Here is a 27,486-nt window from a genome sequence, read left to right as displayed (position 1 = left end):
GGATGGAAGGGAGAATGGGAGGCCTGGTGACTGCGAGCTGACTGCAAATGATCAAAGGACTCAGTGTTTCTCAAGGCTTTTGGGGGTTTCTGAACACCCAGACTAGTGAAAAGGATCTGAGGTCCTCTGATCACTGAGGGTCGACTTCCCCTGGTATTTATGGGGAGTCATCGTCCAGTTGTGGGAAGGTGGTGGATTTGCAATTGAATCACTTGCAAGTAGCATGCCCAGCCCCAGTACTAACCTCTGTCCCTATTTACTACCTCTATGGCAGGGGTGTCCAATCTTTTCGCTTCCCTGGGCCACACTGGAAGAATTGCCTTGGGCCACATAAAAAATACACTAACACACTAATGATAGCTAATGAGCTGGAAAAAAAAGAGTCACAAAAAAATCTCTTAATGTTTTAAGAACATTTACCAATTTGTGTTGGGCTGCATTCAAAACCATCTCGGGCCACATGCGGCCCTTAGGCCACAGGTTGGACAAGCTTGCTCTGTAGTGAGGGGTCATGAAAGAGGGGATGAGAGCACACTGAATCAAACACACACACACCCGCATCCGAAATCCACAGCCATGTGGGCAAATGTATGGAGTTGCCATAGTGGGACAGAGGACTGCTGGAGGGCCCCACAGGGACACATGGCATGGGGACTGAGCCACACCGAGCCTCTGAATGAACAGGGAAGCATGTTGGGGCTTCCTGTAGGCAAGACACCCAACAACTGGCCAGTCCTGAACCTTCCATATGGGCCTTTTGGCCTCTCTCGGGTGAGGTCCAGCTCTTGCCTATTGAGCAGAGCTGCTACAGGGGTGGCTTCCTCTTCTGGCAGAGCCCTCACAGGTGTGCAGCTAGCATTTTAGGGAGCAGAGAGGAAAGTGTCCCACCCCTAGCCTGAAAGCTGTTTCTGGTTTCTGGGCAAGGCCTTGTTGTGGCACTCCCATGCCTGGTGACACCTGACCTTGCCTGTGGTTGTTTGGAGCCCCCAAACTGGATGTTTCTTTCCACCAAGATGCTCCTGATGATGTTAAATGGAATAAGGGAGATTATGGGGTACAAGCTACTGCTGGCAAGAGGCAGCTGCTCTACACCAAACTCCAGGAAACCGACCTGTGACAAGCACTGAGTCCATCTCTCCTTCCTCCTTCTCTCCAACTTTTCTCTTCCCTATACTGCCCTGGCTGTGGGACGGGCCACTCTCTCTTACAAGTTTCTGCCGACTGTAGTTGGGGATCTCTTCTCTTCTATCTTAAGGTCTGGGATGGGCATTCAGGGAGGGCATGAGGGCCTTTGAGGCTGGGCTGTGTGGGCTGAATCCCCTGGGGCCAGGGTCCAAGGTTCTGGCACAAGGTACAGGGTGATTAGGTAGGTAGTCTTTGAAAAAAAAAAAGTGCGATGGGGTGGGGATGGAAAGTCCCATTTTACCACTGGGTTGCTACTCTGCTCTGTGGCCACAGGCAAAGAATAAAGATAGAGATAGATATTTGGCTTTGCTGGAACCTCTGAAATTCTAGAGCTCAGCCTTTGCGCTCATCATATCCATATAGATAAATTGATTCTCACCCTGATTAAAGGGCATAGGGGATGACCTGGCAGTCAGCTAGCTGACAAACTCCTCCACGGCTGTTCCCATCCTTAATTCAGGGGAACAAAGGGGAAAAACTTTCACTGCAGCAGCTACAATACAGTCTATCCCACATGTTCCTCTAAATCAAGGACTTCCTCCTATTCAAATTAAACACAAAATGTGCAGATATGCAAGGGTGTGCTCAGTTGAGATTAGACAGGGTAGTCAAAACTGGAATTGGTCCCAAAAGAGCTGGTGACCACATTTTACTGCTAAATTCAGTTCTCAACCAAATTCTTGTTGCCTGGAGCTGTGGAAAGGTTCTGATTGCTGGGAGGTTGGGAGGAGGGAACAGTCATGGGACTTCACCAGGATGTAGGCTCGGGGAATGAAAAGGGGAGATGAGGCCACTCTCAGGGCACCCGGCAGGGACTGAAGGGGCACACACAGGGTTGTTGTAGGTGTGGCAAGGGACATTTAAGAGAATGGCTGGCAGGGTGTTGATTTAGGGTTTGGTGGTGAAGTCTTGGCTGGGAAAGGCAATAAGGCCATTTTCTAGCCTGGATGCTGGTAGAAATTGGATATTTTTTCTTTTTTCCTTTTCCTTTTTCTTTTTTTTGAGACAGAGTCTTGCTGTGTCACCCAGGCTGGAGTGCAGTGGCGCGATCTCGGCTCACTGCAACTTATGCCTCCCGGGCTCAAGCGATTCTCTGCCTCAGCCTTCCAAGTAGCTGGGATTATAGGCATGCGCCACCACGACTGGCTAATTTTTGTATTTTTAGTAGAGACAGCATTTTGCCATGTTGGCCAGGTTGGTTTCTAGCTCCTGACCTTAAGTGATCTGCCCGCCTCGGCCTCCTAAAGTGCTGGGATTATAGGCATGAGCCACTGTGCCTAGCCTGATATTGGATATTTTAATGAAAAGCTGAAAAAGATGCCTGGGACATATGAATGGGTTGCAGACCAACTTGGTGAGGCCCATAGCATGGCTGCTTGTCTGGGGAGGTCATTGGCTATGCCCATGGACTACCACCTTGCTACTCTTGCCCCCATCCCCTGCCTGGTGAAACAGACGCTCAATATTCATGCAACATTGCCCTTTGTGAAAACCTTACAGCCTCAGGAGAGGGCGTGCGGGAAGCATTTTCCCCAGGTTTCCCCAGTCCCTCCCTCCTCTGCGTGCCTTGCCTATGTCTCTGTAAGTCCAGAACCTGGTTTGCATAAAGCTCTTAGCTCCCAGAGGCCCGCAGGCCACCTCTGCCCTGTGCTGCAGGGACTAGGAGAATGTGGGAGAGACACTTACACCGGCCTGCAGGCCACCTGAAAGAGGGAAGACAGTCAGGATGGGGACTCAGACAGAATGGGGGGCCCCAGAGGCAGTGGAGGCAGCGGTGGTGGCGGCGGCAGACCAGGAAGCCAGCCATGTGAGGAGGTGGATGGAGTGGTGCCCCGGGGGCGGACGGACAAGTTGGTGAATGCACGGAGGGGCAGCTCCCCACAAGCACAGTCCACAGGGGCTCTGGGGAGCCCAGGCAGAAGAGAGACGGCCGGACAGCACAGATGGGTGCAACATCTGTCTGAGAACACAAATAAAGTGGAGATGGTCAAGGCGATGGCACACAGAGCTGGCGAAGGACAGACCAAGTACGGCAGGAAGAAAACGAGGAGGCAGACGAGGCTGGCAGAGGGGGTGAGCAGTCCGTCAAAGCCACTGTCAAGGGCTGGAGGTTTTGGCTGGCCCCATCCTCAGGGTCTGGGGGTAGTAAACTCTGGTGGTCCCTGCATCAGCCATGATCATGGGAACACCAGGAAGGGAGGAGAGGCTTCCTAAGCTGTACAGGGAACCAGGACCTCAGGGGTCTCCCCGGGTCTCTCCAAAGTGTGGCAAGTAGCCAGTCAGGCAAGGAGAGGAACGGACACTCACTCAATGAAAGGAGGGTTGAGACTAGTGCAGAAGCCTGAGTAAGCACCTAATGAGAGTGACAGAAGCAAACCCCCCATTTCGTGTGAGTGTGCGGCCACAGTGTGTGCAGATGGGCTGAATCAGCGCTTCCCTGGGAGAGCTTGTCTGGAGCCCAGGGCAAACTTTGCCAAGCTCTGGAGGCCAGCCTGGGCCAGTCCTGGTGCTAGGCCATGGCCACATGGCCTTGGACCAGTCACTAGCTCTTCAGTTTCTTTGTCTGCAAGAACAGGACGTGGGAAGCAGCCTTATCCTGGTGGTTCTCAAGGGGGGAGGATTTTGCCCCCTAGTGGACATTTGGTATTGTCTGGAGACAGTTTTGGTCGTCACAACTGAAGGGGGTGCCATTAGCATCTCACAGGTAGAGGCCAGAGATGCTGCTAAAGATTCCACAGTGCACAAGACAGTCCCCCGCAACAAAGGATCATCGTAGTCAAAATAGCAAGGGTGCTGAGGCTGAGGACCCCGCCTTATGGACAATGTTGATAGCGTTAAACACACAATGTCTAGGCAAGTCCTTTACAAACTTTATGATTATTGTAAAACAGTATTTTTTTGATTCCAAGATGCCACTGTCTATAAAATGAAAGCACATTTTGATGAGGAATTCTCAAGTGAAAAATGAAACACAATCATGTTAAATAAACAACCCTGACTTTAAGACATCTCCTGATGTCAGAATTATTAAAATGTAAAAAGAAAACGTGCATTTTAGAATCGAGACATCTGGCACCACTATTATTATCATCACAGCTACTATGCTTTCAGGGATCCCAGCGTGATTCCTGTGCTTCTCCCAGGAAATGCTAGCAAACTCTGGAGTTTCTCTGGCAGACCATGGAGGACTCCACCATTGGGGTCCAGGAAATCTAGGGGTCTTGCGGGTAGACAGATGAACAGACAGACAGACAGACCTCCTGCTCTGGCTGGGGGTGGCACGTGAATGCCTCTGCAATGTGGGTCTATGATTTTAAAAATAACAGTGACAAAACGACAGACACTTACTTTTTCAGAGCTTCTCTGAGATTCTTAAATCTGCCCTCAGATGACACAAGCTTTTGGAGCTTATCAATCAAAGCTTTAGTCTAGAAGGAATCAGAAGCATTTACTAACACACAGCACACACCAAGGCCCGGGACCTCAGGCCCACACTCCAGCATGCTGCCCGCCAGGGTTCTAGAATTGCATTCCCTTGGGATCTGGGGGCCTCCTGTGTTTGGGCGCCTTGTCCCTGAACTCCTCAGGAGTTGGGCATGGGTCCTTGTTGAGTGTGCCTGTGCTCACACATCTCTCAGAAGCAAGGAAGTGGATGTGAGGGACCTGAGTGTGGATTTGGCCCTGGGAAATGTTGCAGCAGCCCGAGACCTGGGCAGTTTAGGATTTGGTGGGTGACTCTCAGGAGCCTACGCTGAGAGCAGGAAATGGCAGATTTTTGATTTTCCTGATCTTTCTCATGAACTACACCCAAAGGATGTGACCCTCATCTCACACGTTCCCTTTTTCACACCAGAAACACCACCCAAATTTAAGGATCAAGAAAAAAGATGGGAGACGAACTGATCATCAGAAAAGAAAAGGCCTGGCTGGAGAGAGGAAGCCCCAGAGCAAAGGGCTTTGCCAGGTGACCCCGCCAGGCCCAGCACACACATCAGGCTGGAGACGAGTTTCAGTGGCTGGAGTCTGTCTGACCCACGGAGCGCCCTGGGTCAAGCCTGGCTTTGTGCGCTGTGGAGCCTGAGGGAAGGTCCTTTCCCTCAGGGGTCCTCAGCTCCCTCATTGATAAAATGGGGAGATAGGTTAGAGACTTCCTTTGCAGCTCTGTTCCTCAAGATTCAGAACGTGGCTGAGAAACCACCGGAGCACAGCGGTACGTCGCGCCACCAGAGCCCTAGTCAGCCTGAAGGGGACACAGGCCCTGGAGGCCAAGCACACGCCCAATCTTGGGATCAGATTTTTGCTGAGAAACTTGTCTACTGAAAAGGACAATCTAAGTCTCCATTCTGACAGGAGGAGATCTGTGTATGCTCTTCAAGGGGAAAGAAGGGCTGAGCGTACCATTCAGTTCCGTGCCTTATCAATGAGCAGAAAAAGCCTAGCCACCTGGTGTGGACTAATCCTGTTCAGAGCACAACTGTGTTCTGGATCTGACACGCAACAGAATAGCACACAGCACACAGAGTCAAGGCAGATGATTCTGCTTTCACTTGAGATGTCTGCTCTCCAATGACTGGCGAAGGCTGGATGCCCCGGCCCACCTCTGTTCTAGATCTCAGCTTCCCTCCTGCACTTGCCCCTTTCCAGAGCTGCACCCTCCTTCCTCTTCCTCTCCATCCACCTGCAGAGGAATGACCTGATATGGCTTGAGGTCAGAGGCGGGGACTGAGTCAGGAAACCTAGGGCCTCCCAGCCTCTGTCACCTACCCTTGGCATGCCGACTGGCAAATCACCACTCCTCTTGCCTGTTTGGCCCTCAGGGTCCCATATGGAAAATGGGAGGGTAAATCCAGGTATTCCCTAGGGCAATACTAGCTCCAATATTCTAGAATTATGGGAGACACAGAAGCTTGATCAGGAGGTCCCGGTGGCCAGGTAGTTCTAGATGAAGTGTCACCGTGCTCTGAGGCCGTGAAAATGTGCAGAAGATATTCCGGGACCAATGTGTGGCTCTGAACTGGGCACATTTTTAACTTCCTCCACATCCCCATGCTTGCTGTGTATGGCTGCTCCTCTTTGGGTTGTCATGCTCTCTCCAGGAAGGAGCTCTATGGCCTGGGAAGCCACAGAATTTTCTCAGCTGCTGCTTAAAAAGTATGTTCCAAGTTGAAGCAGTTCAAGTATCTATCTTCTAGCTGGGCCAGGAGCTTCTATCCTTTGATGTTCCATGGGATACCAAGCCTCTGGGATCTTGGGTGTCTCTGTTAGAGTGTGGACACCAGCAGGCAGAAACGAGGGGCCCTTGGAATATGTGATTGAGAGCAGGGACCAAGCAAGGAGCCTTGGAGTCAATGTCAGGAAGAAAGATGATTTTGTGGTCTCCAAAATTCCATCACTTCCTGTTCACCAAGCGGAGGACTTCTGGCTGGCCAAGAATGTTCCCTCCCAGAGAGGCCAAAATCTATTGTTAGCCAAGGCGAGGCTTTTGTTTCCAGGAGAGGCGACACACAAATCCATGTTAGTCATTGTACTGTCCTATGGAAGAGCATCATCATCAGATCCTCTCTTGAGGTTTGCTTTTTTGTTTTGTTTTGTGTTTTCAAAGAGGATGGGGAGAGGGGTTAAAAGAAGAAAGGGGAAATGAAAAGTCCCAAATGAAACCCAGCTGCCTGACTCTTGCCAGGGGCTGAACCAGACTTGGACATAATGCTTTTCTGCTATGGTGAACACATTTAAGCGAGCAATAAGAACTGGCTGCTGAGGTTACAGTTCAGGCCATCTAAGAAACGTGGCCATTTCAGAGGGTCTCCAATGTCCATGGGACACCTGTTAAGAGATAATGAACTGCCCATGGCAGATGCTGAGCAGGCCATGACCAGGAACTCCCAGAAGCTCCTGGGGCCAGGTGCTGTGCAGACACACAACTCTTACACGACTAGGGGCTGCAGAAGACAGCTGGGTCCAGACTGCCATAGAGGGTGGAGACCTCATGTGGTGCCAAAGGCATTTTTGATTTTTGAACCAGGCCAGCTGACCCTAAGTCCAGAAGGACATCCTAGAACACAGGCTGAATCACATGCCCTGACCACCGAGCGTCCTTGATTTGCACTCACTGCAGAGAACAGAAGATTTCAGGATGGCCAAGCTCATTCCCTCCCAAATCCATGAGGAGGGTGATGCTGGAGATCGAGACCAAGAAACGCAAGGAGTGTGGGTTCCAGGAAGCATAAGTGGGGTGGGAAGCTGAAGCCTGGTCTGCAAGGCCTCTGGAAAAGATGATGTCATTCCCATAGTACAGGGGAGAAGGAGAGAGAGATTTACCTGGAATGGGCCCCCAGACTGTGGCAAGGGCCATGCCTGAACCTTGACAAGCCAAACGAGGTTGGGTGACTTGGAGGTTCTGCAGAGCCTTGCTCAACACCTGCCTCTAGGAGTTCATGACAGTATGTACCATGTTTGGCTGGATGTGCCTGCAGCTCTGAGCTCCTGTGCTCCTGAGCTCTGCTCTTTCCTGGAGCCCGCAAACAAGAGTAGCATCTTTCACGGTCCTTGAACCCAAGCCTGGCATCTCTGTGTGCCAAGAAGCAAAAGGCCCAATCCCACTGGGCTGTAATGGGGTGTCCCTGCATGTTCTGTAGTCCTGCTGTCATCAGGGGCTGGAGTGACCAGAAGGTGGGGGAAGGGTAGCAGAGATGTCCCAGGACTTTCCTGAGTTTGGCTGCTAAGTAGGGAGGATTATGGACATGCCGCCTGCTTGGTGGGTGGAATCAAGACTTGCCATTGACATGAGGAGGGTAGCGAGGAGCAGGTGATAAAGAGAACAATGAGGGCGACACAGTATGCAAGTCCAGAGTGGCCCAGCTGAGACAGGGCCCTTGGAGCCAGTGGATCCCGCACAGCCCACCCAGCGGTAGGATGACAGACACTGCTGCCAAGGGATTGTGCTTGGGGGCTTGCCCTGTCTACTGGGGGTGCTTGTCCGGCCTCCTGCACACATGCAGGCTGGGGTGGGGGCATCCACCAAGTGCACTAAGGAAGTGGTCCAAGTGCCTCATTGTGCTCTCCTACAAGGAGCACTGGTCCCTCCTGACCCCAATGCCTGCAACTTTATTCCTGAGGAAGAATCTATCTTATGGTTTTATGTTCATGTTTTATGTTTATGTCTTTTCAGATTCATGTTCTGAGTGAAGAGGGATCGAGCCCACATTTAAGGTGATCAACTAGCCGACAGGTTCCAGGGAGCAGCTAATTCTCTGTGGCCAGACGGGCAGGTGAAATCAGAATCCTGGGAAGGGCTTGCAGGATCATCTGACGGAAGGGTCCTCTGATGGAAGGCTCACCTGACCACGGTCTCAGCTGCCCTGCAGATCCCCAAAAAGCCACCACTCTCGCCCCAACTCCAGAAGAAAAGTGTTGGGACCAATAATCACCAACGTATTCTTTCCACTTTGAGGTTTTAATTACTCAAGTGGGAATTACAGTCCCACAGTCTCACTGCCACATCTGTGGGCCTGCTATCTGGTCCCAGGTGATATACGGGAAGTGATTCTCTGTTTTACCTGGGAGTGTTAGACCTCAGCCCAGTCCTTTGCCCACTTGTAGATGCCCAGTGGCCAGCCCACTGATCTTCCTGCCCCATCCCCAATCCAGCCCCAGGGAGGCAGTGGTGCCAGCCTCCTGCCCGCACCTGCTTAGAGACTTTGAGCCACGTCTTTTTGAGCCGGAAGATTGCACTGCGGTTCATGGATGAGGTGATCTCCAGCACAGCATTGTAGTTGTGGAGGCAGCGGCAGATGTCAGCCACGGCCACCCACTTCTCGATGGCGCTCACCCTGGCATTGATGTCCTCATTGCGGATGATTTCTGAAGCAATCAAGTTACTGATCTTTAAGCCAATGCAATAAGACAGGAAAAAAGAGGAATAAGTATTGCAAAGATGATAAATAATCACTATTTGCAGATATAATTGCCTGTTTGAAAATACAAGAAGGAATTGGAAAACTGTGAGAACAACTAACAGAGCTTGCTAGGGTTGCTGGCTAAAGGTTCAATATAGAAAAATGAAAAGTTTATATATACATTAGCAATAATCAGTTAGAAAATACAACAAAAATGCAACCTTCCAAATAACAATGGGAATTTGTAAATACCTAGGAACTTAATGAGAACTATGTAGGATGGAAAAAACAGGTCACCAAAGGATATAAAAGGCTTGAATAACAGAGAAAGAGATCAGATTCCCAAATGGGAATGTAAATATGTCATTTTTCTGAAAACTGATACATGTGTTTAATGTAATCCAATAAAACACTCAGGCCTGGTGCAGTGGCTCACACCTGTAATCCCAGCACTTTGGGAGGCCGAGGTGGGTGAATCATTTGAGGTTAGGAGATCGAGACCAGCCTGACCAACATGGTGAGACCCTGTCTCTACAAAAAATACACACACACACACAAATTAGATGGGCGTGATGGTGCATGTCTATAATCCCAGCTACTCAAAAAGCTGGGGCAAGAGAATTACTCGAACCCAGGAGGTGGATGTTTCAGTGAGCTGAGATCGCGCCGCTGCACTCCAGCCTGGGCGACAGAGCGAGACTCCATCTCAAAAAGAAACAAAAAGCAACAAAACAAAACAAAACAAAAACCCTGAAAACAAACAAAAAACCAAATACCAACGAGAGCTTTCTCTAGAAAAGTAATTATAGACAAAGTAATTCTAAAGTTCATCTGGAAGAACAAATAGTTAAAAGGGCCCAAATTCTGAGGGAATCCCCCATCATACAACTAGAGCTGGGACAGGACACACTTTGAAGCACTGCTGGTCTCACATACACAGTAGAAGATATCTTTTAGGACTCCATCTCCAAACATGACATGCACATTAACAAATCAAGGGCAGGTTGGACCTGGAGCAGCTGGGGGCGGGGGTGGGAAGCTGGCGCTAGAACATCAGGGAATTAGAATTGCAAGAAGCTGGAACAGCAGGAAGCAGTGGGCTTTCTGGTACATTCTTTTGCCACTTTCTAAGACTTTTTTGGTTTTATTTAGTTTTTTGAGACAGAGTCTTGTTCTGTTGCCCAGGTTGAGTGCAGTGGTGTCATCTCGGCTCACTTCAACCTCCGCTTCCTGGGTTCAAGTGACTCTGCTACCACAACCTCCCAAGTAGCTGGGATTACAGGCACACACCACCATGCCTGACTAATTTTTGTATTTTTAGTAGAGATGGGGTTTTACTATGTTGGCCAGTCTGGTCTCGAACTCCTGACCTCAAGTGAGCTGCCCGCCTCGGCCTCCCAAAGTGTTGGGATTACTGGTGTGAGCCACTGCACCCGGCCTTTGTGACTGTTTAATTATTTTAAAATTAAAAATTAAAAAAAAAGACTACTACTTTAAAAAAAGTCAATAAAAGGACATTTACAGATGAATTAAATATTATAGGGCTTTATTGCTAAGAAACCTCAAAAATAATTTCTAAAGGATGCTCATCAAGAAGAATGAATTGTAAAACTACTTAAGAATGGAAATACTACTTAAGAACTACTACTTATTATCAGGAAGGATAATAACGCACAGTAGTACATGTATTATATCGCTTAATTAAATTGAAGTTGTAGTTAAATTTTTTTCCATCAAGAGAACATGGAACTTAAAAACAGTTTTATATAAGAGTTATACTAATTTTTGAAATAAATAGATCAGTCAAATCTTCCAGAGAAGAAGGATAAAAGGAATATCTGCCAGTTCATTCTATGAAGCCAGTATTACCTTGATACTGAGACCAGAAATGGATAACAAAACAAAGGAAAGCTACACACCCTTTTGTTTAATATACCATGACCACATTGGCTTTATCCCTGGAATGCAAGGATGATTGAATATTAGAAAAAAAGTATAACTCTCATTTACTATATCAACAGATTAAGGGAGAAAAACCATATGACCATCTCCACGGAAGCAGAAAGAAATATTTGATAAAATTCTGTATTTGTTCATGGTTAAATCCATCAGCACCCAAGGAACAAAAGATAATTTTAAAAAAACCTGGTAAAGAAACGAACATCATTCCACATGGGGGAAATATTAGAAGCATCTCCTTTAAAACCAAGAAGGTGGCCAAGTGCAGTGGCTCACATCTGCAATCCCAGCACTTTGGGAGGCCGAGGCGGGTGGATTACCTGAGGTCAGGAGTTCAAGACCAGCCTGTGCAATATGGTGAAACCCTGTCTCTACTAAAAATACAAAGATTACCTGGGTGCAGTGGCGTGCACCTGTAATCCCAGCTACTTGGGAGGCTAAGGCATGATAATTGCTTGAACCTGGGAGGTGGAAGTTGCAGTGAGCCGAGATTATACCACTGCACTCCAGCCTGGGCAGCAGAGTGAGACTCTGTCAAAAAACTCCCCTCCAAAAAAAAAAAAAAACCAAAAAAAGCCCCCAAAAAACCCCACAAAAAACCCAAGAAGGAGACACATGATCACCACGTCCATTCCACACTGTCCTGGAGAGAGATGGGACTAGGGTGAGGCAGGCGAGGTATGGGGTACAAGTGCAGAAGGGCAAGTAGCTGCTTAGATTTTGCTCTCTGGGGACCTGGCTTGTCTTATCCCAGTACCACAGCGTGGCCATGGTCCTGAAGATCCTGGCCAGTACCAGCTAAGAGGACAAAGACATTAAAGGCAAAAGGACCAGAAAACAGCAAACAGAACTGTGCCAGGGAGAGACGAGGTAAATCGCTATTGTGCCAGCACATGTTCTGTGTATCAGAACCAAATGGTGGATTTGAACAGAGATGGCCAAATGCCAGGTCGTTACAAGGGCAGCTTCTCAGGTAGACCGTGTGCGTTCAAAATTGTACTCTGCTGTGTAATGTTGGGGATGAAATTTCCCCTCCTCGAGCCTCAGTTTCTTCATCCACAAAGTGGGAATGGCAGGATTAAATGAGATGATGCTTTTGAAGCACAGCGTCTAGCTTGCGGTGAACACTCAGTGAATGCTCATTTCATATTCTTGTCTTTCACTTGCTCAACTCCTGGGCACACAGTGGGACAGGGGAAGGGAGGGGACGGTGATTTGTTGCCTGGTGCTGTAACGTGTGGTCAGATCAGGCCTCTGTCAGGATGTTTCCTGAGGCTTGGTCTGTCCCTCTTTCTCGCCTGAGAGGCACTGAGTCTCCTTTCTGCTGCTGGGCTTACTGCAGGAGCCACTGGGTGCCCGGGCCTAGGAGGCCCCAAAGGGCTCCTCCCCTGAGCTGCAATCCCTGGGTCTTTCTTGTTTCTTCCAGGCTGCTGAGGATCCTCCCAGGATATGTGCGCTGGGGGCTGGGGCTGGTGGGACATGGCCCTGGCCAAGGTGGTCAGGGCAAGTGGAATCATGTGCTCCCACCACCCGCCCTCAAAGGCTCTTTCCTCGTGTTGATGATTAAACTCAGAAGAATGAGGATGCTGAGTGCAACTGTTCTCAGGGCTGTTACGAGGCTGGGAGTGACCCATCTCTGTGGTTCAGGGGCTGGAACTTGCTCAAATGTGGGGAAGTTGCTGGGAGGGATTTTTTTCTTTCTTTTTTTTTCTCACAGCCGATTTGCACTGTGCAGCAATGAAAGTCATGAGCTACCACACACCGGTTAGGAGACCTCAGCATTTGCCCCTCCAGAGCCTTGGTTTCTTTGTATCTAAAAATGTGAGGACAGCCCCCATCTTTTAGTTGATGTGAGCATTCAATGAGATTACTATGCACATAAAGCTCAGTGCTAGGCACAAGGTAGGCACCCGGTTAGGGGGCAGTGGATATTCTTATTAAAGAACATTGCAAATGCTCCCTGTGGACATGAATTGAGCCTCAGAAGGCTCTGGGACCTGTCTGGCCCCCAGTTCTCTGCTGCTCCCATGTTTCTCTGAGAAGGGATTCTGGGAGCTGGGGGTGTGTGATGCACCCATCTGAACTTAGTGTGCTAATCAGTCAGTCCAGACGCTTTGAGCCGCTTATGCCAGGCCAGTTTGCAGGCCCAGTGCTTGGTCCCATCTCAACAGTTCTTCCCCAGGAAAGCTGGGGCTGGGAAGTCTAGAGGAGGGGGCTGGAGGAGCTGGATATTGGACCATCTTGATCCTAGCTGGGGACATTCAGGAGCCTTAGTCTCGCTCAGCACTGTGGCCTCCTAACATTAAAGAGAATTAAACATTCTCTTTAATGTTATCCCAAAAGACTATCTTACCACAAGAAAGGCAAGAAGAAGGGCAGCGAGTGGGACGTCACTTTCAGGGTAGCCGAAACAGCCAAAACATTAGGAGATTCTGAGGGTTCTGGATAACGTATGAATTAGAGGGAAGCTGTCTGCCATTTGATGAGGTTAAAAAATAGGAAGCATAGCAAGATCTTCATTCCTTTCCTTCTAATCCTTCATTCCTTTCTGTTCTCTTTGCCGCAGACTCCCCAAACGCCCTGCTCCGAGGAGTGACCCCTCTTAGGAATCACAAGTCCTGGGTGAGGGCTCGTGGCGAGCCAATGCTGGGCTGAATGTCTTTAGATGACTGCCCAGTTAATCATCCTACAACCATTCTATGGTCAGCCCCACTTAATAGGAAAAGAACCAAGACCGAGGTGAGGCAACCAGCCCAAGGCCACATGGCAAGGGGTGGCAGGGCTGGAGAGGACCCAGCAGTCTGGTTCCAGCCAGGTGTATAGCCCGTTCTCTACCCAGCCTCTTGAGCATCTTGCCAAAGAAAAACCTCAGCGAGAGAAGCGCTCCCTTCCATACTCACATCATTGAAGTGCTTGGTGGTTTTCATGATATAAGGGGTCCTTTCATTCTTTTCCAGTTTCATCCATCCTTGTCCGAAGAACTCCCTGTGGGAAGTAAGGGGAGAACCAGGTGGAGGAGGTGAGGTTTGCCTTGCTGATTTCATTGCTCCATGCTTTTTATTTTATTTTTATTTTTTGGCTTTTTGAGGCTGTCATTTTGGGGGAACGACTTTCTGCAGAATCCTGGAAGGAAGGAACCCTGGGCTGAAGTCCAGCTCTGCCTTGTTGCAGCTGTGTGGCCTCAGACAAACCCTTCACAGAGCAGAGCTTCAGTTTCCTCCTCTGTAAAATGGGAATAAAGACGATCCTTTCCTCACAGGATTACTGGGAGGCTGAAATAAGGTGTGGGAAGGCACACACCTTATTGTGAGGTACAGTGGAAATAATTTGTTATGAATCTTGTTTTCTGACAGGGAGAATTCACATTTTAGTCATTGCAGCAGCTGGTCTGTAGGATGAGGGAATAGAAGACCCTAAAAGGGGGCAGATAAAAGGCTTAAAACGCCTGCAAGCCAACCCACAGGCTCCTGACATCATAAAGTGACAGGGAGAGGGGACCTTGGCAGAGTCCTGTGGGCAGAAGGGGCCAGGGGAGGTGATCTGTGTTTGAAAACATAACTCGCTTCTCCTCCTACAGGGACATATCAGGAATATCAGCTGCTTCTATGTCCAGGAGATGTGACAGGTTTCCAAAGTGCCGACGCTCTCTATTTACACGAGGCAGCACCCACGCTGGGGAGGGCTGCGAGAGTGCCAGGTGGAGCTGAGGCCAAAAGCCCCTCAATCATTCAAATCCGGTGAGCTCAATTTTGGGAAACCATTCTGGGACCATTGTTAGGAATTGAGACATATTTGTTACAAGGATGTTTACTGCAGCGAAAAATATAAAAGTGGAGACTGAAAACACCCTCGTGGCTTAGTAACACACTGTTAGAGAATGCTGTGCACTCATTAAAAATAATGTTTACAAATGCCATTTTGGCATAGCGTCAGATGAAGGAAGAAGGATACAAAATTATATAAGTAGAATAACTGCAATGAATACCAGGGATGACTGAGGCCACAGCAGGTAACAGCAGGCCTTGGGGCTTCTTCAAAGTCCACATCTGTGCCCTAAATCAGCTCCTGGAGATCACTGGACCCACACACGCGCCCACGCTCATACCTGTGTTCACAGTTTCTCACAGGTACATGTGCACACACACATGAACACATGCTCTTTTCTAGATACTGTCTTTCTAGGAGCTCTGAGTTAGAGATGATTCCAGAAAGGTGTGTATGTGCAGCTGATAGGTAAGGAGAGAACTTGGTGGGCAGGAACGGAAACAGGCTTCTCCCTCATTCTGCGGATCCAGGCACTATTGTTTTAAGCTGTGGAGGGTCCGCACAGCTCTGGAAGTTCACTGCATATGCTTCTGGGGTGCTGTCCAAGACAGTGCCTGAGGAAGCAGGGGGAGGCAGGTGCTGCCTGCAACACTTACTCATAAGGAATCTTCTTGAAGACGAGGTGGTCTAGCAGGGTCAGCTGCTCCGCAATCTCTAGGGCCGAGTGGTTTTCAAAGGGCTCAGCCTTCACGCCTTCAGCCTGGTTTTGAGTTAGGGGAGCAAGGTTTTGAGTTAGGCCCACGACGAACACCTCCTGGATTCTCAGCTGCCTCTCTGGGGGTTTCTCCCCCTCGAATTTGGTGGGCGGGTGGACGGGGTATGATGCCACCTCGAATCTGGTGGGCAGGTGGATGGGTATGACTCCGCCTGGAATCTGGTGGGCGGGTGAATGGGGTATGACTCCACTTCGAATCTGGTGGGCGGGTGGATGGGATGTGACTCCGCCTCGAATCTGGTGGGCGGGTGGATGGGTTTTGACTCCACCTCGAATCTGGTGGGCGGGTGGATGGGATATGACTCCGCCTCGAATCTGGTGGGCGGGTGGATGGGATATGACTCCACCTCGAATCTGGTGGGCGGGTGGAAGGGGTATGACTCCGCCTCGAATCAGGTGGTCGGGTGGATGGAGTATGATGAGGGAAGGTGGAGGGAAGGGAACGGAGGGAGATGGGCCCCGCCCTGTTGTGCTGGTGTGTGCAGCCCAGTGCTCGGACTGCCCTCACCCACCCTGCCAGGGAGCTCCCAGCACATGCATGAGACAACCGAGGTTTCCAGACGTGAGCCACTGGCCCAAGTTGCTAAGCTGGAAGTGCGCTGACTAGGACTGGAGCCCAGGTCGTCTGACTCCAGGCTGTGCCTGGCCACTCCCTTCAGGGTCCGCCTGAGCCAACAACTGGCTCTATACAATTTCCTTTTGAAACTAGCAGGTGTGGACTCCCAGGTGTGATTAGCTCCTGGGATGGTCCTGTGCTTAGAAGACAGCTGACCCACCTTAGTCCTGGGCCTTAGTCAATGTCTCTGGTCCCCAGGGGCCACCCTTGGATACCGTCATTAAGGGTGTCCACTACTTGGGCCCTATGACCAGAGAAAATCTTCAGGGAAACGTTAGCCAGGGGACAGTGGTGCCCACGGCAGGAGATGGATGAGAGGTGGACATGGGGAGGCCAGTGTATTGGGCACAAAGGCCTCGTGGAAGGTCTGCTGGATCTGCGTGAGGGGTGCTGGAAGGCGGTGGGTAAAGGGACAACTATGTTGGTCTTGGGAGGAGCCTGTTAGGAACAAGAATCCTCCCCCATCACCACCTCAGGACCAGCTGGGCCACACAGGAGGAGAGGAGAGGTGTCAACTCCTCGAGCAACAGGTGCTCCAACAGATGACTGTCTTGTGGGCCTCATGCTTTCGCTTTCTCATGCTCACTTCATTCTGTCCAGAAGTCCTAGCGGGCTGGGCTGAGCACCCACAAGCAGCCCATCTGATGGGTCCCAAAGGAAGTGGGGCCATCTCTCCTAAACTAAGTGTCTCCCTTCCTCCCATTTCCTCCTCACATGAGCACTGAGGTCTGCACCAAGGTGCTTGCCACATGCCAAGACAGAAAGGCAGGAAACACGGGCCCTGACCTCAGGGAGCTCCAGCCTAAGTGGTTCCAAGTCATGTGAACGGAGCGAGGACCGTGGAGAAAAACAGCCTCAGTGTGTGTGCCATGTGGGTGCTGTGTGTGTGGTGTGTATGGGGTGTTTGTGGTGTGGGGTATGTGTATGTGTGTGTGTGTGTGGTGTGCCTGTGGGTGATGTGTGTATGTGGTGTGTGTGGTGTGGTGTGTATGTGGTATGTGTTTGTATGTGGTGTATGTGGTGTGGTGTGTATGTGGTAGTGTGTTTGTGTGTGTGTGGTGTGGTATCTGTGATGTGTATGTGGTGTGTGTGTGTGTGGCGTGTGCATGTGTGGTATCTGTGGTGTGTATGTGTGTGTGGTGTGCTCCTGTGTTGATGTGTGTGTAAGTGGTGTGTGTGGTAGAAGGCGGTGTGCATGTGGTTGTGTGTGTATGTGTATGTGTGGTGTGGTATGTGTGTATGTGGTATGTGAGTGTTGTGTGCGTGGAGTGTGTGGTGTGGCGTGTGGTGTGGTGTGTGTGTGGTGTGTGTGTGGTGTGTGCCTGTGGGTGATGTATGTGGTATATGTGGTGTGTGTGTGCATGGTATCTGTGGTGTGTGTGGTATCTGTGGTATGTGTGTGTATGTGGTGTGTGTGTGTGGTGTGCACCTGTGTGGGTGATGTGTGTGTATATGTGGTGTGTGTATGTGTGGTATGTGGTGTGGTATCTGTGGTGTGTGTGTGGTGTGGTGTATGTGTGGTGTGTGTGGTGTGTGTGTATGTGGTGTGTGAGCACTGTGTTCGTGAAGTGTGTGTAGTGTGTGTGTGTGTGTGGTGTGATGTGTGTGTTGTGTGTGTAGTGTGTTGTGTGTGTGGTGTGGTATGTGTGTTTGTTGGGTGTGCATGGCATGTGCGTGGTGTCTGTGTGTGTGTGGTGTGGTGTGTGTGTGGTATGTGTGTTTGCTGGGTGTGTGTGGTGTGGTATGTGTGTTTGCTGGGTGTGTGGTGTGTGTAGTGTATGTGTGGTGTGTGTGGTATGTGTGTTTGCTGTGTGTGTGTGTGTAGTGTGTGTGTGGTGTGTTTGGTGTGTGTGGTGTGTGTTTGGTGTGCGTAGTGTATGTGTGGTATGTGTGGTATGTGTGTTTGCTGGGTGTGTGTGGTGTGTGTAGTGTGTGTGTGGTGTGTGTTTGGTGTGTGTGGTGTGTGTGTGTGGTGGCTGTCGGTGAGTTTTTCCTGGCAGAGCTGCCCTGGGCAGGGAGGGGTGTGTACAGAAACCAAGGTGCAGGAGTATGGATGTTGGAGGACATGAAGTCTTTGGGGACGTGGAGAGGAGAGTGGCAGGGCCACTGGGATGCCAGGTTGTAGTGAGAGGACCCAGGCAGGGGATCCCCTGTGTGCTCACAGGGAGGGGACCCTCAGCTTCTGAAGCAGCTGAGTGAATAAATACAGGTGGGCAGCCCAGCCACCTTCCCATCTGAGGGTACTGCCTGGTGCCCTGGGGTTGGGCTGAACTGATAGGGCCAAGGGTAAGCTCAAGGAGCTGGGTGGCTTATGGCCCAGAGGCCCAGGCACTGTGGGGCCCAGAGGCCTGCACCAGTACCAGTGGCCAGAAGAGGCGTTCTGGCCAAGGTGGGTTAGTTGGCTCCTTCTGCTCCCTTCTGGGGTGGCCTGGGAAACAGGGTGACCCTGGAAGTGGACGTCAAAACTGACAACTTCCTCCACCTTTTATAGGCTTTTGAAAATCCTCGCTGTCTCTAGTGAGGCCGCGGGGTCCTCTCAACCCAGATCTGCCCCACACGGGCTCTGGTGACAAGAACGGGCAGCTCAACGGCTGTTTGTTCTGGAAGAACCTCAGGCTGTTCACAAAGGAACAAGGGGCCCTCATGCTCTTGAGAGGTAAACATTCCAGGTGGGCCCCTTTTGGGAAACAGGAGCAGAGTACAGTCAGCTTCCCTTCAGCTGCCAAGAGGAGCACTTCTGTCCTGGGGTTTACCCAGCATTCTGGCCCCAAAGGGTCAGTCTGGAGGAAGTAGGATCTGGGCACCGTCAACCTCCCTGCCTGAGGAGCACGTGTGGGTTCCTGGGGGCCCAGCCCTGCAGCGCTGCTCTGGGGGCAGAGTGTGGGCAGAGTGCTTACAGCTTCATAGATGCCCGCACCACTTCCAGGAACCAGGAGGGCAACATGGGAGGGGTGGGGGCAGCAGGGGCCCAGAGCCTAGAGTCCCAAGTCCTCACGCTGGCTACTTCCAACAGACTGAAGGTCACTCAGCCAGCAAGGGGCTGAGCCAGCATGGCGCAATCTCTGCCTCTGGTGGGGGTGGTGTGGTCAAAGTGAGTCTGTCTTGAGCATCCCTGGCTACTGTGATGCAGGGGCCAAGGGCTCTGGGGTGGCTTGTGATGGTATTCTGGGGTGCATAGCATTGACTTGGAAAAAAGTGGGCTGTAGCAGGACACTGGAAGTGCACAAGACCATCATTCCCTTACTCCTTGTGGAATGCCACTATGAGCTTGGATTTGTTTGTGGTAAGCACAGCTCTCTCTCTGGGGTCCCATCATTTCTGGGCAGGTGGTGAGCTGCAGCCTGACTCTGGGGAAGAGGCAGTGTGGTAGACGGAATGAGGAATAGTTGTCACTCTGGAGTCAGCCAGACCTGGGTGTGAAGACCAGCTCTTACACTGCCACTAGGGCCTCCCCTTGAGCCTTCGGAGGGAGCCCCACTCTTCCAACATCTTTTTTTTTTTTTTTTTTTTTTTTCAGATGGGGGTCTCACTCTGTCACCCAGGCTGGAGTGCAGTGGCTCGATCTCAATTCACTGCAACCTCTGCCTCCTACGCTCAAGCAGTCTTCCTACTTCAACCTCCCAAGTAGCTGGGATCACAGTTATGTGCCACCATGCCTGGGTAATTTTTTGTATTTTTGGTAGAGATGGGGTTTCACCATGTTGCCCAGGCTGATCTTGAACTCCTGACCTTAAGTGATCTGCCCACCTCGGCCTCCCAAAGTGCTAGGATTACAGGTATGAGCCACCGCGCCTGGCCTCCCTCTCACATCTTAATTTCAGACCAGAACTATGAGAGAATAAATTTTTTTTTTTTTTTTTAAATGAGACGGAGTCTCCCTCTCTTCCCTAGGCTGGAGTGTGCAGTGGGTGATCTCGGCTCACTGCAACCTCCGCCTCCCGGGTTTAAGCGATTCTCCCACCTCAGTCTCCTGAGTAGCTGGGGTTACAGGCACCTGCCACCACACCTGGCTAATTTTTGTATTTTCAGTATTAATGGGGTTTCACCATGTTGCCCAGGCTGGTCTCCAACTCCTGACCTCAGGTGATCTGCCCACCTCGGCCTCCCAAAGTGCTGGGATTACAGGTGTGAGCCACCGTGCTCAGCCCATTCCTGTTTAGTTAAGCCACCCAGTTTGTGGTATTTTTTCACAACAGCCACAGAAAATGAATACAGGTGATGCCTGTGCTGGGTCAGGGGTCCTGGGCAGGAGGACGGGGAGGAAAGCCTTGGAAAGCAAGAGGGTGGGCCCGGCTCACCATCTGCGTGATCTCCTCCAGCGTGATCTGGTTGTCACCTGGGTCCTCCTGGGTCAGAGTCCTAGGCAGGAATGAGAAGGCATGGTGAGCCCCACTTCACTCCTCTGCAGCCCCTCCCCAGCTCAGGCAGCCCCACACGGCCTCTGCTCTTACGCCCCTCTGTCCTCGTCATCCCCATTGCCAGGAGCACCCTTTCCTCTTCGTCCTTCACTCTCTTCTTCCTGATGGTCCTGACCCTCCTGGCTGTGGGAGGTCCCCTTCTGGGGCCCTCTCAGCCCCTGGGCTTTCTGCATCTGATTGGGTGGGAATGGCCTTTCTGCCACCTCAGGCAGGGAGCCCTTGAGGGAGGGACTGTATCTGATTCAGCCCCATAGCTCTGGTGCCAGCATAGGACTGGACATTCAGCAGGTGCTCCTGCGAGCACATGGATGACGGGATGCAGGAGAGGAAGGAAGCACAGGGAGCGGGGAGGCAGCAGTATGGCAGCCACAGGCCCAAAGGAAGGACTGCAAGGATGGAGTTGGGATTGCAGAGGAGAGTGATACCCATGGTGGGGAATAAGGGTGGAGCCTCAAAGTCAGGCCAAAGTGCCTCACGCTCACAGTGATGGCCTCAGAGTCACAGCTGGTGAGTGCCAACGGAGGCTGCGGACGCTGGAGAACCAGGCCTGGGCTGCATGGGGACAGTCGGGTCTGCAGGCCTGCTGGAGCTGCAGGGAGTGGCTCTCTGGATCAGCCTGGCAGAAGGCATTGTCGTGTATATCTTACAGCTGAGGAAATGGCCCCTCAGGGAACTGCCTCACCTGGGGTCCTGCAGCTGGAGCATGGTGGGCCTATGCTCCAAACCAGGGCAGCCAACTCCAGAGCTTGCTCTTTCATCGCACCCAGGGAACAGGCTCCCCTCCGAGGGTGGCTTTGATCAATATGCTCGGTGGGGGGCTCCACATACTCCTAAGGCCTCCTGGGAGGATGTGAGCAGTGGTTGTGTGTATGTGTGTGTGTGTGTATGTATGCACACACTCTGGCCTCTGTACTGAAGATGGGGAGGTCTGAAAGAGATTTTAGGACTGTGAGCCTGAGGGAAGAATGGGCCCCAGCATGGGGCCTCGACGGCCTGGCTGGGGAGGAAGACTGGGCACTCTGGTCACAGGCAGGACTTGGTGGAAAGTCTGGGGAGGCTGGGGCCAGGCAAGAGGTGAGGAGGAAAGGCCAGGGCCCAAGCCCTCACACCTGGGCTGGGCTGGGAGCAGACAGGCTGAGTCGGTAGGTGCCCGCCACCCACTGAACAGCTTGTAGAAGTGACACCTGTGATCTCACCCCAGACTTGAAGTGGGTGTTATTCACCCATTTTATGGATGAGGCTCAGAGAGGGGCCTTGCCCAGTTCACATGAGTCACTGGTTGAGCCAGCTCAGACATGGGGCTGCCTGACACTGACCTCCGCCAGGAAAGGACAAGCATGGGTTTGAGGATAAACAACTGAACTGAATTCAATTCAACAGGCACTCCCTGAGCACCTACAAATTAGGCCTTGCCAGCACTGTTTAGTAGATCTCTGCAGTGATGGCAGCGTCCTACACCCTGTACTGTCCAATGTAGGGGCTGCTAGCCACATGTCAGGGGTGAAGCTGAGGCTGCTGGGCTCATGTCATTGAGGAGCTGAACTTTAAATTTTATTTAACTTTCATTAAGATTTAAATAGCCAAGGCCGGGCACGGTGGCTCATGCCTGTAATCCCAGCACTTTGGGAGGCTGAGGCGGGCGGATTGCCTGAGGTCGGGAGATCGAGACCAGCCTGGCCAACATGGTAAAACCCTGTCTCTACTAAAAATAATAATAATAAAAAAGTTAGCTGGGCGTGATGACAGGCGCCTATAATCTCAGCTACTGGGGAGGCTGAGGCAGGAGAATTGCTTGAACCTGGGAGGTGGAGGTTGCAATGAGCCAAGATCGCGCCACTACATTCCAGCCTGGGTGACAAGAGCACACACACACACACACACACACAAGATTTAAATAGCCTTGTGTAGCTAGCGCCTACCATATTGGATGGCACAGGCTAGACAGGGGTTAGCAGCTGTGGACACACATGCAGAAGTGTGCTGGGTTCTTGCTTTGAAGAGATCAAGGTCTGGCACAGGGTGGGGAGAGAGGAAAGAAGGACAAATGGACTACTCAGGCTTGAGCCTGTCCCCAAGAGCTCACCTCTACCCTAGCACTCCTACTTGGGGCTGTCCTTGACAAGGGCGCTCTTCACCTCCCTGGCCTCTGACCAGCCCACATGGAGGCAGAAGGCAGGGCTCCTGTCCCAGCAGGCAGTCCTGAGCCAGGAACCAGGTACTGCCTTTACCTGATGATGTTGGCTGCAGCCTTCCGCTCCTGGGTCAGGAGCTCCGGGTCGTGCATGACTTCTTCCAGGAAGCCGATCACCTTGCATTTGAGCTCATCGTTGGTTTCAAAGTCCTGCCGGGAAGGCATGATGGGTGGCTCCGGTTACTGTTTTTGAGCTGCCCTGAAGTGGTCTGGGCCCAGGCCAGAGGAGGGAGCTCCAGTTTCTATTCTGCCCAGGGCAGGCTGACCTGCCTCATTTCCTTTCTGCTGGCTTCCTGGCAGGGCATGAGAGGCTCTCCAGGCCTAGAAAATCTTAGATAAAGGCACTGGGGCCAGACCAAAGCCCATCCTTCAGCTGGCTGCACCCCTGGGCCAGCGAGGCACAAACCTACCTGTGCCCCTGCTACAGGCAGGGTGGATAGACAGAGGCCCATTGTCCCTTCCTTGTCCTTGGTTCCCTCCTAGGGAATCTGAGCAGTCCTTTGGGAACATCAGGGTGGCACACTTGATCTCCCTCCCTCCTGCTGCCCCACTGCCAGCCATCAGCTCACTCTGCCCGCAGCTGCTTTTGGAAGGCAGCTGGTTCCTGGGGTCATTGCCTGGTGGTCCCCAACAGCCTGCCCAGGGAGGGCTCCCACCCACCTGAGAGTGCTTGGACACCCAGTGGCGGAGCACATTCAAGACACGATTGGTGGCTGCTCTGCGGATCACAAACTCCTTGTCTCCATTCCTCTGGTCTGGGGGAAACCCTGGCAGCATGCGTGGCAGAGGGGAGAGAGGACAGGTGAGGACAAGAAACAGAGCTTGACACTAGTCTGGATTTGCCTCTTGGATCTGGCTGAGCTGGGCTGAGAGGGTCATGGGCAGAGGGATAATAACATATTTAACAACCAGTGTCTGACCAATAGCACAGATGTCATGGCTTCTCAGTGGACATGGTCCATGCATGCCCAGCCTCTTCTAGACCTCTCCATCTTTCAAGAGCTGCTGGAAGGTTCAGGCAGCCTCCCAAGACAGAGCCATGCAGGCCCTCCCCAGGGACCAGAGCTCACGGGGGCCCCTATTCTAGTCTCTGCTGCAGGACCAAGGCTGCAGAAGTGGGAGGTGGGAGCATGGGGGAACAGAGGTTCCCATGGGCAATGGGCTTTATGTTGAGTAGAAGTTGGCCAAGTAGCAAAGGGCGATGGGTGGGAAGGAGGGGGCCTCCAGGCAGGAGGGTCAGCACTAGCAAATGCCTGCAGGGTGGAAGTTTGGGGGTGGGATGGATGGTATTCAGTTGGGAGCTGGAAGAGGAGGGTGCAGGGCAGGCTGTGCCCTAGATGTGCAGTGGCCCTGGCTCTAGGTGTGGGGTTCAGGCCCTGGGTGTGTGCAGAGCCCCAACCAGTGCAGAGAGGTGGGGATTGTGACCCCACACCTCCATAAGTGGAAGGCGGTGCCCAAGTCAAAATAATGATTCAGGAAGCTTCGTGTCCAGTGAGTGAATGTAATCAATTGAAGCAATTTAACAGGACCCACCTGTGCCTTCAGCAGCACACCTTAAACACCCACAGCAGAACAAGTACCTGGGACCATGCCGGTTATCACCTGCCATTGGGGTTGACCGTGGGGAGGACCCTGTGAGTGGAGACCACCCCACATACCTGCACTGGCTAAGGACATCCTCCGGTACTTCTCCTTGTTTGGGGTGCCCTCGTTGGCCCCCGCGGTTGCTATGGCAAAGGCGGAGGCAGCCGACAAGGCACTGCGGTTATTGTCCAGTTCGCGACAGGAGGTCATGACGACTCCATTGTTATAGGAAAAGAGCGGGAACTCTGCAGAGAGGAGGGAACGAACCCTCAGCTGTCTCCAGTCCCAACTCCTCAGGCTGTTAGAAAACCAGGGGTCCCGAGCCTAGACCAGCGTCAAGAGCCAGCAGGCTGTGTCTTCAGGGTACGAGGGCGTGTTGGGTGGTGCTGGTTTGTGTGTGTGGGTCTCTCTGTGTTAGAATCTCTGGGGAGAGTCACACCACAACACCCTTAGGGCTGCCCCAGGATGGGGAGCACCCTCCTCCTTCTGAAGAAGGTCTCCAGTCACCCCTTCCATCTTTCTGCAGCTCTCAACCCCTTCACATCTCAGGTCCAGCTGGGCACGGGCCTGCCTGAGGGCAGCATCATGAGTTTTCTTACTCTCTCAGTCTACTTGGGATTAACACATAACCTGTTCAATGTCTGACATCCGTAACAATTCATACTGATGGGCTCATGGGCACAGTGGGATGGAGAGAAGATGGCTCTTGGAGTCCAGTCACCTAAGTTGAAATTCTCCCTTATCTCCTACTAGCTGTGTGACCTTGGCTAAGTTATTTAGCCTCTCTGGGTTTCAGCAATCTCCTTTGAATAACAGGGATAAAGCTTCAAAAGGTGGATATAAAGATTAAAGGTGATAATATAGATGAAAATACTTTGTATTAGGTGAAAAGCTATATAAATGCTATGGAATATCATTGCTATTAGTAATAAGAATAATTTTTAGTAGTAATGACAGGAGAAGCCTACTCCTGAAACCTTTGGTTTCATCTTGTCTCTGGAAAGCAATCCAGACGAAGACAAAATAGCAGATTTATGCTGTGAGGCACAGATGATTTATTTTAAGGACTCAAAGCTTATTTCTGAAATTTGGCTCTCCATAGGCTCTGTTTCTGTGTGTCTGAGCAGCTGTGGCAGGGCTACAGTGCGTTTGGGCAGTTTCTCTCTAAAGTTCGATGACCCTGTTACCTATAGGGTTTCTTTTGAAGGCCTGGATAGTGGGGAGTTCAGGCTGCAGGCTGCCCTTTGCATGTGAGAGCAGGGGCACTGGAGAAAGCTGTGTGAGGAGGGGCTGCCTGGGAGGTGGGTCCCCTTGGAGCTCTCTCTCACCATTGGGTATCTCACAACCCCCTTGTATAGGGGAAAGGGCTTTATGAAAACCAGAGACCAAGACTGCTTCTCAAGGACCCTTCAGGATCAGGAGTCTGAGACTGCAGGTGAGCAATGTCACGGCCTCTTGGAGTCTTTCCCCTGACTTGAAAAACCTGGCCTTTCTGCAAGGTTGTCAAGACGATGAAAGGGGCCTGCGCAGAGCCTGACACGCAGTTCAGGAAGCACCTTCTGAATCAGGATCTTCCATGAATGAGCCCTAGATGCTGAGCTTCCCTGCCCACCTGTGCTGGGTGGGCTCAAGGCAATCTTGTTTGAAGTTGGGAGAGTGACTTGGTTGAGTTGAAGAGCAGGATCTACCCAGCCAATGTTCTAGTGCCCACAGCCCCTTCCCCCGGGGCGGGGCGGGTGGGTCATGAAACATCAGAAAAGTTACTGCTCCTAGGAGCCACTCATAAAGCATAAGGGATGACACCCACTTGCCTGGACTCGACTTGACCTGCTGCCCTCTCCCAAACTGGAAATCTAGTTGTGGTTTTGAATTGGTGCATTGTACCTGAAGAATTTTTGCTTTTGACTGATTTGGGTGTTGTTGGAGATTTAGTTGGTGATGTTTCAGTATCACCATCATCACTCTGGTTTTGATCAATATCTGACTCCTCTCTCATGGACACTTCTGAGCCTGGGAGAAAAGAAATAAATAATTTTACTTTTCTCAATTTTAATTTTAAAATTTAAATATCTGTTTTTAAAATTATGTCTATAATTTACTGAAGCAAAACAGAGTAAGCTTGCGATACAGCTGCTGAAGAAAGTTTAACAGCTTTGTTTCCCACAGGACTTATCAGAACCTTTCTCTTGCTAATGAGCACTGTCAATCTCCAAGATGGCTTTTGCTCTACCAGGGCTTCTCAAACCTTACCAGACACACCCGGGGATCTTGTCAGAATGCAAATTCTGACAAGATCAGGGGTCTCAGGTGGGGCCTGAGAGTCTGCATTTCTAACAAGTTCCAGGTGAGGGCCTCTCTTTTTTTTGGCGAAGCTTCTTAGTTAAGGTGACCATCTGCTCCAGTTTTCCTCTGCTTTTTACCTATTGCCCTATGCCCCTGGTCACTCTTAAAAAATGTCCTGTCTCGGACAATTAATTATAGACGCTTCCTAATCTTGGGAGACTCATGGTCCACACACCCTGGGGAAGCTGATGAATTATATTAAAAGCCTAGGTCTGGCACAGTGACGTCTTGGTCAGAAACTCTTAACTGCTCTGGGCCTCAGTTTTCCCACATAGAAAGTGGATGTAGTTGCATCTGACCTTGAGAACCCAAAAAAGCCACAGGTCTTCTCTTTAGACAATAATGTCCACACGCACACACATGCACACGCATATTTATACATACACAAATACACATACACATATACACACACACACACAGTTTGGCACACAATTAGGTTCATGGGCTCCTGGATCACCAACCAAGAAGCCTGGTACAAGATAATTTCTCAGGACTGCCTTGCGTTACATTTCAGAATGTGAAATTATAAAATTTCTGGTAGGCCATTTCCTTGGTTACTGACTTTCAGTTGCACGCATCACCCATTAACTGCATGTGCCACAGTGAGTGTTACTTGGTAAGGAGCCTGGTGGAGGATTTATCTCACCCCAGCTGTGCCCTCTGCTAGGGGTGCCCTCTGCCTTCCCTCTTGACAGCTTAGAGGAGAGAAATACTTCCCTCTTCAAAGGCCTTCTCCTCAAAGCCTGGGGCATCTG

General features: G+C 51.1%; 1 protein-coding gene across 6 annotated transcripts in view; it reads right to left on the bottom strand.

Annotated features, from left to right (window-relative positions):
- The window catches only part of RASGRF1 (Ras protein specific guanine nucleotide releasing factor 1), a 127,319-nt gene that overhangs the window by 13,241 nt on the left and 86,592 nt on the right, over positions 1-27,486 (bottom strand). For 3 of the 6 annotated variants that reach the window (XM_033189252.1, XM_033189253.1, XM_033189258.1), the window contains 9 exons: positions 26,273-26,398; positions 24,463-24,633; positions 23,465-23,571; positions 22,842-22,954; positions 20,494-20,554; positions 15,461-15,564; positions 13,940-14,024; positions 8,870-9,067; positions 4,534-4,613 (listed from right to left, as the gene is read on the bottom strand). In XM_033189252.1, coding sequence (XP_033045143.1) covers positions 4,534-4,613; positions 8,870-9,067; positions 13,940-14,024; positions 15,461-15,564; positions 20,494-20,554; positions 22,842-22,954; positions 23,465-23,571; positions 24,463-24,633; positions 26,273-26,398 — 1,045 coding nt within the window. The other 3 variants (XM_033189254.1, XM_033189255.1, XM_033189257.1) reach the window with 3 other exon arrangements.

The sequence above is a fragment of the Trachypithecus francoisi genome, unplaced genomic scaffold, assembly GCF_009764315.1.
Source record: "Trachypithecus francoisi isolate TF-2019V2 unplaced genomic scaffold, Tfra_2.0 Lachesis_group3, whole genome shotgun sequence".
Taxonomy (NCBI): Eukaryota; Metazoa; Chordata; class Mammalia; order Primates; family Cercopithecidae; genus Trachypithecus; species Trachypithecus francoisi.
The sequence above is the reverse complement of the archived record's forward strand: the minus strand, read 5'-3'. Positions and strand labels throughout refer to the sequence as shown.